The sequence below is a fragment of the Anomalospiza imberbis genome, chromosome 4 (genome assembly GCF_031753505.1).
Source record: "Anomalospiza imberbis isolate Cuckoo-Finch-1a 21T00152 chromosome 4, ASM3175350v1, whole genome shotgun sequence".
In the NCBI taxonomy this organism is placed as follows: Eukaryota; Metazoa; Chordata; class Aves; order Passeriformes; family Viduidae; genus Anomalospiza; species Anomalospiza imberbis.
This window is the reverse complement of record NC_089684.1, coordinates 41,728,663-41,743,491: the sequence shown is the minus strand read 5'-3', so window position 1 is coordinate 41,743,491 and position 14,829 is coordinate 41,728,663. Positions and strand designations below refer to the sequence as shown.

The following is a 14,829-nucleotide window of genomic DNA, read 5'->3' as shown; positions in this document are numbered from 1 at the left end:
GGAGGCAGAAAACAAAGTAGGCCAACAAATAATGAGGAAAATTTCAAGGGTTTTAGTGATATCATCACATTCTATAATCCCAGTGTTCTAAGGATTAACACAAGAGTACATTATCTGTCATAGAGATCATAATCTTTTCACATTTTATTCAAATTCCAAATTTCACCTCAGAGGCAAGCCTCAACAAGAACCAGTTCCAAGAGTAACCAACCACAGCACAATAATTTCTGAATAAGTGTTAGATAAAACAAAATTAACCAGTTTAATCATCTCCCTAAATAAAACCCACCACTCTAAACTGCTGAAATAGCAGTATTTGCAAAAGCAATGTTTCCAGAGATAAATTTCATTACCGGTAGGTATCAACCCAGAAATCACGGCAGGCGACACCTGATTTCAAGCTTGATTTTATGTATATTTTAAAGAAAGGAAACTCTGAAGTACTTTTCTCGAGTCTTCTGAAGATGGTATTCAATCTCTGTATCATTTTTCTATGTTGGCTGTTACAGCTGGAATTTTACCATATTTTTAAAATCCTTCAACCTCCCTGCGTAATTCATCTTTCCACCTCAACAAGTAAAAGGCTTTCTGTATATGGGCTTCACCATGTCCAGATTGTCACCATTGCAACAGCACTTCTTGCTGCCACCAGCGTGTCAAACATGCCAACCTCCTTTGTCTCAAACACAGCACCCTATCTCCCCTGGGAGACTTGGCTTTATTCCCTGCATCAGCTGCCAGAACCTATGGAAAAGGAGTGGATGAGGTGCAAGGACGCTTCCTTTCACTACAGGGTGCAACAACAAAGCCACAGGGACAGCTTGGAAGTGTCCCAGTTTTGGTTACTTCAACAAAATTGAACAGGGTTCATCTGTCAGAGCAGGGAGAGAGGGCACACTCTGCTGCCACAGAACATCCCACACATCCCACCCAGAGCTCCCCTCCTGTCATGGTTTGACATGGAAGTGAATTCTTTCAGGAAGTTGGGTCAAACCAATCAGTGGTCAAGTTTGGATATTGGCACCTAAAGTGACCACTGAAGGTATGGATACGCCTCTGAGAACACAGGGGGTTAAAAGCAGGAACTGCCAGCAGCTCGCTCTCTTTGGTTCCGGTCAGGTTGCTGTGCAGATCTCCCCTGCCCAGCCACGGGCTGGGTGGGGGAGGGGAAGCCATGCGGCCTGGTCGAGGTGAGCTGAGGGGGCTGAAGGACTGGAACCGAGCCAGCTCCTGTGGACGGAGGGGTGGAGAGAAGCGGAGATGTCTTTGTCATTCCCCCCACAGAGGGAAGAGACAGAGAGTCCAGATGGCACCTGTAACTTCGCCAGCGGAGGAGAAGGAGGTGGGGGGAAGGTGCCCAGCCTTGGCCTTGGGAATCGGCTGCTGGGCAGAGATATCAGCCGTCCAGGGAGTCTGAACTTTTAACCCTTTCCTGAGAAATGAAGGCTTTGTAAAATATTACTCCTCCTTGATTTGAAGTAGAAGAGAGACAGTCTGGGATCCGAGACGATGGAAGAGGAAATTTTTGAGCTGGGAGGAGATGATGGAGTGGCTTGTGGCTGGACTTTTCTTGTTAGTCATAGACTGAACCAAATTCTCCTGCAACATAAACTGCACTTAGGGGGATGCGGTGGTGGGCCAAGAGACCTGTTTCAGTGACTACCAACAGAGGAATGGAGATAACAGAGGAAAGCTGAAGAGGGTGTGGAGAGGCCCTCCATCCTCAGAGAAGAAGAAGAGAAGAAGAAGATCTCTGTTCTTGGACCCTCGGCCCCAGGGGGAAATGGAGGGGACTGTAGTCCCGAGATGAGATGTTGAACTGTTGTTTCTTTTGGTCCTTGGCAAAGCATCCTTAAAGGAGCCCTATGAGCAGTCTGTCCATGCACGGTGGTGGGAGCACTGTGACATGGAAAGGAGAGTGTCACCATGGCAGATTTTCTCCGGGCGGTTGCCATGTGTGACATGGAAACACAAGGGTGGCAACTGTGTTTCCTGGGGGAGTCTGTGGCACAGGAGAGACTCCTGTCTCCCTTGATGGACTGAGCACTGATTATCTGAAGGGTGGCAACTTGATCAGGATCCTGGGTGGTGTCTCACTGTGGTTTCATTTGGAAATTGGGTGGAGGAGGAGGAGTGTTTTGGAAGGTCTTCATCCTGGATTTAATGTCTGTGGTTTTTATAGTGGTAGTAGTTTAATAAAGTTTTTTTTTCCTTTGTTATCAAGCTTGAGTCTGCTCTGCTGTGTTCCTGATCACATCTCACAGCAATTATTTGGAAAAGTGCACTTTCATGGGGGCGTTGGCATGGCGCCAGTGTCAAACCATGACACCTCCCCAAACAGAAGTACTGGTTCACAGGGGATGATGAAAATTTCTTTCACAGCACAATTACCTGATTTATCCCAGGTAAGTGGGATTTTATTTATCCCAGATGAGTGGGATTTAGTTCCCTTCTTATTATCCCAGAACACAGTGGATTGCCATATGCAGGCAGATTCAGGTGCTGAAGTGCCTTTGTGCACACAATCTTAATTAAGCTGGGATGTGGGAAGGTATGTAGATAAGAATCAGAGAATCCAGCCTAAACAAGCAGGAAATGCTAGAAATAACGGTTGCCCAGCCAAGCTCCCTTCAGCCCTTATGTGCTGCTTATGCAAAAGCTGGAGAAAAGTAGGAAAAAAAAAACCCAAACCAAACAACTGTCAAGTGTCAGCATCTCCCTGGAATTCCTGAGAAGACTCCTGTAAGTCTTTTCTCCCAGTTTCTGCACTTCTATTCTTATCCTATCCCTTTTTCATACTACCTGTTCATCTTTTGTATGCATCCACTACTACTCAACTTCTTTTTCTTGCCTTCCTGTCTCAATACCCTCTCGAAAGTTTACGGATATTTAAGACAAAACGGCTCTAAAAAATTGATGGTTTTCTTAAGCCTCCAGGTGTTGGGTTAGGTACTTGAATGAGAAGTTTCAGCTTTTTCCCATTTTCATTATGTTTAGGACAAAAATATTTTCTGAATGGTTTCACGTGGAAAGGCTGAACATTTTACTGCAAATAAATCTCTACAGTTCTCAAAATAAGAACCTCAGGCATATCTAAGAAAAATTATTGTTTTTTTTAAACCAAAATCAGACCTGACTTGGGATTCTTTAGATTTGGCAACACTACTCTTCTCCCTGGCAATATTACCAGACCCATCCCTTCTCCTCCTTACCAACTTGGTGCCTGAGGGAAAGGGTGTTTCTTAACAGTTTTCTTATATGCAGCCCTTCAGGACTGTCTCCTTGTAGTCCTGAATTGCTCTGCAGGACAATTTCAATTTTCTACATTTCCAACCTCCAGATGGTACATGCTTGGAGAATGAATTAGTCTTTGGGGAATAGTGCTATCAAACCCTATCATTCTTTGCCTTACCATGGCACAATGAGATTTTAGGGGTTGTGTGGTAACAGCAAAGCTCCTCTTCAAGACTCTTCTACAGTTCCGTATCAAGAGAGTTGAAACTCCATTACTTGTCTATCCTTAAAAACAGCAATATCATGGTTTTGCTGAGGTTTCATACCTATTCCCACAATGTCTAAGATAATTTCAGGTCTCTGGTTCAGCATGGCAGACTCAAAAAAACTTTACATTTCAGAAAATTATGAGTATTGGATAGCTTGCTGTAAAGAATGTCCACTATGACTGTGGTATTCACATGTCCTCTGAACAGAGAGAGACTTAGCTTTCTCAGGATTTATCCTGACAGAAGCTGTGAGAGAAGCAGAGAAAATAGAATCAAAACAATTCTTATCTCATTTGCTGTGCCTGTGTTTGTGCACATGTGGAATGTGTTATGGAGATTGTTTACCCAATGTGATTGCTTGAATGGATTCTGGTGATGATATTTTGGATTGACTGACCAATTAGGTCACAGCAGTGTCGAGACTCTTGGCAGAGAGAGTCACAGGTTTTCTAGTTAGTTAGTGATATAGTTATTATTAGTGTAATATAGTTTTAGTATAATATAATATAATAAAGTAATTAATTAGCCTTCTGAAATCACTGAAGTCAGAGCACATCATTCTTCCCGCCGGTCAGACACCACATTTACTATATATGACTGCAATGTTTAAGTAATATAATTGAATAGAAATATTTTATAGGGAAATTTAATTTTAAAAGAATATCAGTACAGAAGTGAGACTCCATTTTTTCTTTCAGAAACTAAAATGATTCTGTAATTAAATTCCATTCAGGGATCCCATTGGTTTAACAGCAGTCTACATTTTAACCTCACTTTCTAACAGCTCAGTACAGCTAAATTTGCAGAACACCACTATTTATGAAATTGCACTGAAATCACAGAAAACCAGTCTATACAAAGAAATAAAAACTCTGCAAATTCTTTTAGATACTCTACTAAAGAATATTTCTGCAAACAAAGATAGGCATAGCCGGAAAATGAATTTATCAAGCCTTCTGCAAGCTGCAAATGCTGATACACTTGTCGATAGCTAAAGGCTTCCTTAATCAATTAACAAAAAGTATGATAAAAGGTTAGTCTCAGGAAAACACTACAGAAAATTGTAAATTATATATGGAGACGTAAAGCCATGATTAATATGAGAAAATAAGCTCCATTTGAGAAGCAGCAGTGGAATGATTTCATTTAATTTTCCACTTTCAATCCATGCAGCCAGTCCTTCCATTTTCAACATGAAGACTTAAATGTAATTCACGTTATTGATACCTTAGATTTACTCACTGCTACCTAATAATTACAGAAAGAATTATTACATATAGCAAGTGAAATGTTTTTTAAAAAACTTGCAGAATTTAATCACCAGGCAAATCATTTTTATGACTTCTTCAAACAGCTGTTTAATTTCTAAATTTCTATCAAGTTAAAACATAAGAGCATTTATTTTTTACATATAAAAAGTGTAGGAAAGATGGAATAGCAGAAGCACTACATATGCATCAGGAATACAAGTAGGTATAATGTAATTATATTCAGCAGAGCATATGCTACTCTGTCTTGAATATAAGCAGGAACACTTAGGTAATCTTGGTTCTCCAGTACTGTACCAGAGTATACAGACAGAATATTTTAAGACAGCAATATAAGGCTTTGAATTAACTATGAGGGATCTAATTTCAGTACTGTGTGGGTTCACTGAATTTAGTGCTTTGAAATGATATTTCCCTTTCCTGAAGTTGTTTCTCAGTCTTTCCTCCCCATCTCTCTTCCCCTCTTCACAAGCTGTCCCACCACACTTGCTTCCTCAGTAATCCACCCTACTTCTCTATTATCCATCTTTTCCTAAGAGTAAATTTGGTAATAGACAGGGAAGCAGGCATTGAACCACTCCTGCTGCATTTGTTAAGACAACTGGATTTATCTCTTCCAAGCAAAAGGCGGAAGCTAGACAGACATCCACGGAGTACATGGGGTGAGACTCCTTCTTCTGGGAACCTGAGCTCATGCACTAACAGCAATTTAATCCTGGTCCTGAAAAGTTGATATGAACATACACAACTAAGTCATCTGCTATAAATGTAAAATACCTACAAATTTTAAAAACTGAATTAATTGTCTTTTTTGGCCCTTTTCCATAGCCAGAGTCTCCAGCAGGCCATGGTTCAAGCAGTGCTTTAGTACCATGGCTGCCTGCAGCCCCTCTGAAATCATCCCCTCCTCCTGTCCAGAGGCAAATGGCCAGAGGAAACACACATTTTTTAGCAACCACCCTTTGGATCTTCAGAACAGACACATCTGTGTCTGATTTGCTTTACCTGTGCAGACAGATTTCTTTGAAATAACCTCTAACAGAGCAGCTTCACTTGTTCTATGCACAACTAAAAATGCCCTCCTACATGCAAAAGTACATTATAATTGCTACAACCCTCCTCCTTAAATTCCTCTGTTTAATTTCTAGGCTGAATTCTGCTTTCTTCCATTATCCCTGATAGTCACAGTGACTCCAGTGTTCTCAGAGTTACTGTGGATTTACACATCTGCAACTGAGAGCAATGTTTCTCTCCCCCACAGCTCCTCTGCAATGCCTTCACAGCAAGTGGCCAAGCTCAATATTCAGATTTGAAACTCTCCTATTGAATGAGGAACTGCTGGGGTAATGGTGCTCAACAGACCAAAAGGGCTGTCACTTCCCAATAGTTGAAGATATATTGAAATGGTTACTGATTGTGTTATTAAGCCATACTGGGATTACGTTACTTAAGGGGTGGCCCATGGAGAAATGGAAAATTCTTCACAACCTCTCAGGTCACAGCTATAGTGCTGTGAAAAAAAAAAATCCTATATCTTTATAGGATAACATATGCTGGGAAGTCCTACAGGCTTCAGCTAATCTCCATTATCAGTCTGTGAGACCGGCACGAAATATTATCTTCTCTAATTTAGAACAAAAGGAACTAAAATGAGGAAGAGCCTACAGCTACAGATGGATATAATAGGAGAAAGAAAATTAAAATTTGACATCTCCTAGAGCCAATTTCCCAGTTCCTCCTTCTACGCTGCATCGCCATTTCTGATCATGCTGTTATTCTAAACCTTATACATCAACCTGGCTTGAACTACCTCCCATAAGTAGCAGCTTGAAATATAACAGAAAGAGAGTAAAAAATAATGATTTCTCACACTACAAAATTATTTATAATTTTTGATATTTTGATAAACTCCAGTATGTGGCCACTGGAGGATAAAGAAGATATATGAAATTAAATTAATTACAATTTTAAATAAAGGCAATCTTTACAGATTTCATTAATTTTCTACATGGAAAGCCTACAGAAATGCTAAATAACATTATTTTTGTAAAAACAACCTTTTGATACTTATTTTAGCTGAGTTTATTTAACATTTCCTGATGCTGTAAAAGTCAATTTATGCAGAAACCCCCCTTCCTCCCCAGCAGTCAGAGAGACTTGCTTATTCAATTTTCCATTGCAGTGAGGATTTGAATCTTACTTTTTCTGAAAGCATCTTTAAAGAATTCTTCAAGCTGTCTGGAGAACGTTGGCTTGCAGAACTAAGCAGCAGGTCTGCATGGCTTGATATGAGAGGTTGCAGATGACTGATGGTGCTGAGAACTTCTTTTGCCTTGGCTGTGTTTTCAGGTGAATAGTAAATACACTGGTATCCAGTACTGTGATAACAGAGAGTCACATAATGTCAAATTCATTTCTGCCATTAATAGCAATGTTTACGGTGCTAAAAATCTTACCACTACTTTTGCAAAAAAAAAAAGCCAGATGCCTGAACTTCATAGACACCACTGAAATGCTCCTGCCTTTAAGGGTAAAAACAAACCTTTCCTTGAACAGTAGCATAAAACAGACTGCCCACCACCACATGCTCCAAGTAATACAGTACAAAATTCCTTTGAGTGACTGATCTGACCATAAAACCCCCATATTTTTATGTGTTTCTTTTAAACACTGTAATTCTACAGGTAGAAAATATTTGACAAAGTCAGGAAATAATATCAAAGAGCATAAGCCTCCTTATTTTTTCCAGCTGAACTCCCCAACAGAGTATTAACTACCTCACTAAGTCTTTCAAAATGGGCCATTAATGTTTAATTAATCAGTGGCCTCAACTGTGTTTTGATTAGCCTCAGTGATGTCCAGGAAGTGATGACAAACAGAGTTATCAACAATAAAAAACAGGTGCCTGATTTGCAAGAAGAGACACAGCAATGGGGTATGGAAGTTAATTACTTCAAAACCACACAAATGCACACTGCAAACTTCCTAGTTTCAACTGTTCAAACTACTGCAATTCTTTTGCAGGACTTGTCCTATCCCTCTTTCCTCTTTTCCCCCTTACAAATTATGCAATATTCTCTTATACCATTGTTCCCAAACACCATTTCAGACATCATGTACACACCCACTGCCTCTTCCCTGTAGTGCACAGCTCCTCACCTGAACCTCTTGTACGTAACTCTTCCTTTTATAAAGCCCTGCTTCAGTCTTTCAGAGAAACTAAGCAAAATCTTTTGCAGCTTTAGATTAAAACAGGAAAAAAAGATACCAAGTACCTCCTGGCACATCAGCAATGCCAGAGGAATGTACATACTACTCCCAGCTGCTACTATTTGTATCTCTCTTCTCTCCTCTTGTATCTTTTCGTCATAAGTACTTCAGTCCCTTCAGCGCTTTTCACCACTGCTTTCTTAATTTTGCATACCAAGACCCAATATTGACACTTGTTCAATCCTCTGAACTTCATGCATTCCATTTCACTTCAGTCTTTTTCCAGATCTCTTCACTCCCCCCACTTCCCCTTTGTGCCTTTTATTGAGTGACTTCCAATTCCTTCTCATTAGTGTTCTACAAGTTAGAAATTAGATCTTGATCAGTCCCTTCCAATTCAGCATTTTCTCTGACTTTGGCAAATAAGGACAGCTTCAAGCAGTCTTAAAATGAAGGCTCTTGCTAATGTATTTTGCTGAGTTACACTCCCAGTACCCAATTCTATTTTTCTATTCCCCAATACCCATTCTATTTTTCTTTCACCAATGTCTTCATTCCTAGATACAATTCTTTGTAGAGGCAGTCAGGATGAATGGCATCTAAGTGAGCAAAGTTCAGCCATGCTACCAGCCACATCTAAATTACGATGCATCTCCAACTTACATGAGCTACTCATGTCTACTAGACTCATGTCTAGTAGAAGTCATAATTCTAAGTATTTCAGCAAAATGAATAATATAAACTGTCTCTCCTAATGAATTAGGAAAAAAAAAAAAAAAACCAACCACAAACCTCTGTCCCTCTGAGTAATAAGGAAACTGACACAGTTCTACCTTCGAGGTGGATACACTGTTAGTGAGATGAACTTCCAGAGTCAGACCTAGCCCTACATTCACTGGAACACTCAAGCTGCCAGGCTCAGTAGATATGGCAGAGACAAAGAGTAATAGTCTATGTTAACTGCAGTGAAGACATAATCTGAAAGTCTTGATACTTCTCTAATTCCCCATCAAGCTTTTCCATCCATCAGTCTTTTTTGAGGCTGAATCTGGCTAATGCCATTATCAAGCTCACCATGCACATACTCCTTTCTGGGAATTCCCTCAGTCTTTAAATCCCAGATAATTTTCACTGATCTCCCACAGCTCTAAGCTTCACTGAATATTGCAGCAGAAAAGCTACAGACACCACTGCAAGGAAGAGGGCAGAGTGACACTAAAGGTGTGGGCAGTTGTCATTGCAATTATGTAAATCATAGCTTTTAAGTAAAGGAATTAGTGAAGAGAGAATGACTCTTCAGAATGAAGTGTATTACCAGACTGGTAATTACGTGGATAATTTAAACATTTCCAGAACCCTAGAAAGCATGACACAACTTCAAATATTTAGTTTCTCTCATAATTTGAGGGCAACTTCCTCCATCCCCCTAGAAGAATGCATAATTATTTTTCAGAAACAACACATTTGGGAGTATTTGAAGTTTCTTCTGTGGCCTTACCCTTCATGAAAAGACATTACTACTTACAAATCAGTGACATTCCCTCATCTACAACTTTTAAAGCTTACTGCTGCATACAGCTCTGGTTTGTAAGTACTACTGGGTAGAAGTGGCAGCTGCCTCTTACAGAGAAACTTTTCACAGGTGCCCTAAGGCACAAACTAGATGAAACTTTTGCATTAGGGTAAAGGCCACATGGGTGGGCCCAGTGCAGAATATCAGCAGCATAATGAAAACCTACCTCTGATACATAAATTATGACTCCGGTACCTTTTGAAAAACTGTGTAATAATGCCTTCTGTGTTAAGTTTCAAAGCTTTCACTAAGCATATAAAACCACACTTGATCATTTCCATATATTGGTACCATCATTAACTATGAACACATGACTGTCAGTGGTCATTTCAGTTTTAAAATTTCTTTAAGGACATTCTTGTGTAATTTGATGTCTTGGAGATGGTTTATATTTCATATCCATTTTTTATTTTGTTTTTGTTTTGTGTCTAGAATAGTCAATGCCTCCACTGGCTCCAGGAGTATCGTGACGGGTGAGGGGCAGCCCGGGATCCTGTGGGGCTTGGAAGCCAGGGGCTGCTCTTCCTTCTGGTGGGGTGATTGACACAGCTGCCACGCTGCACCCTGCCTCTGACAGAACATCTTGTTGCCCTATGGTTTTTACCTGTTTCTTTTCTTTTTCCTTCAACACTGTTACTGGGGTTTGCCAGCTTGCTTCGCTGCTCTGCTTGCTTGGGAGCCCAGAGCCGGTGCGTGCCGTGCCAGGAGCCGGGAGCCCTCCCCACTGGGCTGTTCCCTCTGTGCCGTCGCCCAACCCCGGGACCAGCCATTGCTGGTCAGCTATCCAAGGTAGAGAGGCACTGCCTAGCCCCTGTTTTCTGGGATTTCCCCTGCAGCTGCGGGGGAATCATCGCACCTGCCCTGCCCGGCCGGGAGCCAGCAGCGCCCCTGGCGGCCGTGAGCGGAACTGTGCCGCAGGGGAACGTGCCCGAGAGCCGAGAGAAGGCTGCGGGTGGGTTTCTGCTGCTGCTCCGCTGGCCGGGCTGCTGCCATGCGGTTGTTTGTTTGCCTTGTTTTACATACATATACATATATATAAATATATATATATGTGTGTGTGTGTATATATATATATATACACATATATATATATGTATGTATGTATGTATATTCTAGTAAAGAAGTGTTATTCCTTTTTCCATATCTTTGCCTAAAAGCCACGTAATTTCAAAGTTATAATAGTTTGAAAGGAAGGGGATATTTTCCATTCCCACCTTCCTTGGCAGACACCTGTCTTCCAAACCAAGACATTTGAATAAATATCAAATTGGCTACTTTTTAATTCTAGATTAACAGAGGTTTTGCCTGAGAATAAATACTGCAATATGGTAAATGCCTAATTTACAATGAAGCTCTGAGTTACTCCACTCCCGCTGCTGACTGCATAATTTGCGTCACTGAGTTAAATTGTGACCATCTGGGACTAGCTTAGTCTTCCAGCAATGAACATTTGACCTCCCTTTTTTCACAGCCAAACCTACAGACATTAGCATCAAGAATATAGTTAAAGCAAGTACATCTACCCCTAGATAACTTGAATTTTATGTACATTACTGAAGACACCAATTCAGTGGTTTACTTACAGATCATATGTCTTCTGTCTAAAGAGGGAAGTTACGATCAAAAATAAATTGCTACATTAAAAAAATTCTGGATAATTCATGATCTCAGGAAATAAAACTAAACCAGATGATCAGAGCTGAGGTTATAGAAACAGGCTTGGAAAAAACAAGAAGTTTGAATTACTTTGTTTTTTTTTTATTTCTTTAAGATTCCCTTGCCACCTTGGAAATTCTAATGTTGAATCTGAGGAAAATGGAATGATGCTGTTAGTTCTATGATGACCAAATGTCCACAAATCCTTATCTTGAGCAAATAGCTAAGGCTGTATGCACAGCACATTTCCTGCTGCTTCTCTATTTATCTTCATTCCTAACTCAATTAAGTCCAATTTCTCTTCCTCACACACATGTATATATGCAAAAAATAGGGTAAAGTGAGCAAAGAATAACATGAAAAGTGTTAGGCATGGCAGGCATTTCCTTTGAGAAGAAAGATTACAATTAGATCAAACACAGATCTCTGGGACTTTCTGTGAAATGGTACCATTTCTGATTCCTCAGAGAACGGAAATGGGTTGAAGGTTACAAAGCTCAGGCAATAGGAACACAGAATATTGCAACATTGATAAAATATCTGGTCACCAAACAGTTACCTTACTGAAGGAGCACACCTCATATCTTTACTAAAAATCTAGGCCTCAAACAGAAATATAGAACAGAACAGAAATGTTAAAACTCAAATTAAATTAATTAAATTATTATAGCTTTGGGAAAAAAAACTAACAGAAAATATTTTTCAGTAGTTCCAGTTTTAACAATTTGCAAATTTAAAGCAGGATCATTTCTAAGCAGCTTGCTAGAAATTATGTATAAATCCACAGTGAATCACATCACCTAATGCAGCTTGTACGCACCTCTTTTTCTTGATGGTTAGAGTTGGGGCATTAAAAATTTGCAATCATAAGTCTATGTGTTTTGGTTAAAACAGAGATGATTAAATTAGATTTTAAATAAGAAAAAAAGTCCTTTGTGTATCTTGAAAGTGATTTATGAACACTTCAAGCAGTGAGGCACTATATGGGTATAACTTGGAGAATGTCTGATTTAAACGTTTCTGCACAGCTGAGCTCTAAAAACAATAATTTGCTGTGCCATCTAGACTGATGAGAAGACAAGCCCTTCCATTTGCTGGAAGAAGAAATAATCTATACTATTAAGCCAAAAGAGACTGTACCTGAACTGCCTGACTTTTTCTTTTATACGGATGCAGGAAAGGAAAAAAATTAAAAGGACATACTAATACAGAATAATGAAAAATATTCTAAAATAAATATATATCATACACAAGTAATTAATATTCTGCAATTATTTGCCATATTTTAATCATCCTATTTTATTTATTTTAATGCAAATGCTATCATGCCGAAACAAAATTTTTAAAAAGTATCAACTGTTCTTACTCATGTTATGAAATTCACTACCTGCTACTAAAGGGACAGACATAGTAGAGCCATGCCTCACAGACTTGACTCATGTTTATAGTGGAAGGGCCTTTGATCTGTCTCTTGGATACAGATGAAGAATAGTATGCAATGGAATGGGCTTCAGATCCCATACCAGAAAGTTCTATATTTTTCACCTAAAAGAAAAGCCTTTCTTGCTCTTATTTCAGACTTTTTTTTTTTTAATATGCCTTAAAAAAAATTGGATATGACATTCCCGATGGTGATAAATGAGAGAAGAATTGCAATAACACTGCATTTTTTGTAAATATTATTATGCAGGGCTTTCCCTTTGTGTCTGCACAAAGATGCATATTCTGAGTAATAGAAAACATGCCAGAACTATCTTCAGATACACACTTTCCACATTCTGCTGTTTGATCAACTTTCACAAAACATATGTCTCAGTCTTGTTTTTGTTTTGCAATTGCAAATGCTACCAGATAACCATTCCTCTTTGTCTGTAAATTACACAAGTCTAAGATTGAGCAAGAATATTTTGCGATATGCTGACACTGCTGAATATTTTGATAAACTGTTCTAATAATCAGACTGAAGGTCAAAGACATGCAAGGCATTCTGTCGCATCTTGAAAGCTACCAGGATTGGCTGAGAACTAATTTCTTCCCACATTTCGCTCTAGGTCTTCAGCTCAGTTAGCCTAGAGAAAATGGCTGCTGAATCTGTGTTTTTTTCTGTTTGTTCTATATTCTGGCTGACATCACAAGATGTCACTTCTTCCTTCAACAAAATCCTCAGAAAATCTGCCCCCATTGTAAAACAGGAAATTTAAATTGCAAGAGGTCACTGGGGACACTATGTGTCCTTAAAGCATCTTTATGCAGTGAAATAAACAGGTACGTGCAAAATAACACTGTTGTCATCACAGTGAAATAAATTTCTCCATTATAAGATTGAGAAAGGTCCTTTCATGTATTTATTTAAAGCAGACCTCCTCCTGAATATTCATTAAGTGAGATTGTATTGAGAGCTTGCTTACTCCTGTCTTTCAACTCACACAAGTTCTTGAAGTTGAAAAACCAAAAGATGGAGTTTTCTCTGAGCTGCTATCAAAGATAGAAGGAAAGATGACTTTTGGAGGCTTCCTCCTTTCTCCTTGTGAGAGTTCATACACAAGTGACCATTTCCCCAGCTCTGGCAAGCAATTATCTGAAAACTGCAGTACACTGTTTTCAGTGCTCCATCTTCAGTTTCCTAGACTGACTGAGGCTCAGTTTTTAGGAAGAGTCTGACAGGATAGTAACATAGCTAGCCTAGTTGTATCATCCTGAAGACAGACTTTTGCTTTTCCAGGAGAACCCAGAATCATAAAGGAAACTGTCAGAGTAAACTTCTTGTACCCTGTCCTTAAAAATTGCCAAAACACAGGTGTTTCTGAGGGATGCAGGAAAATCTAAGCAGCACGGCAAATGTAAGGTGATGTGCAGGCTCTTGACATAGGCCTGAAATGCCTTGATAGAACCTGCACAAAGCTCTCACCCATCATCTCCCCCTCTCACCAGCAACTAAGAAACATGGGCACTGTCTAGTGATGCCTATGAGATATTGCAATGTGTGTTCTTCCAGGAAGACATTCTCTTCCCTATAAGGCATTTTCTCTTTTCTCCAATGAAGAGAATTCACAGACAATAATTTGTCTCACAGCTATCCTCCATTTCGGGAAGTTGCACTCTGCCAGCACTCTGGATATGCTGCAGGACTGAGCTAGTAATAAGTGGTTCTTTTTCTGAAAGCTGAGCACTGTGAGAACTGTAATGTTCTTTATATCCTATGACTTTAAAGAATTATGTCTATTATATTATTTATATCTTGTGGTTTCGGTTATAAATTATTATGATAAAAACCCACAAACCACTATTGCAACTACATCAATCAGATAGTAAAGGAGCAGATACTTTAAGGAATGTCTTTAGACATTTTCTTCAGTGGAAAACACGTACTTTGTAGGCCTCCATATGATGGGGATAAGGCTGCCCATACCAGTTTGCTGACAGCAGAATATTAACACAGAGGTCATTGATGTGTCTTATGTGATCAACATGATGCACATGTTTCATTGGCAGGTGTCAGCATCAGAGGTAATGAGGGAAATGAAAGATTTTTGAAGATTTAACAGGGTTTTAATACTGTGTAGTGCAAGCAAGACCCCCTCAATAATACAGCTTTCAAAGCAACTAGATCTGCTGGGTT

The 14,829-nt window shown here is 39.5% G+C and overlaps 1 protein-coding gene across 2 annotated transcripts in view; it reads right to left on the bottom strand.

Annotated features, from left to right (window-relative positions):
* Nucleotides 1-14,829, bottom strand: part of INPP4B (inositol polyphosphate-4-phosphatase type II B) — a 321,293-nt gene that overhangs the window by 100,024 nt on the left and 206,440 nt on the right. For both annotated transcript variants that reach the window (XM_068188034.1, XM_068188035.1), the window contains one exon: nt 6,972-7,149. In XM_068188034.1, the coding sequence (XP_068044135.1) occupies nt 6,972-7,149 (178 nt within the window). The remainder of the gene's footprint in view (nt 1-6,971; nt 7,150-14,829) is intronic.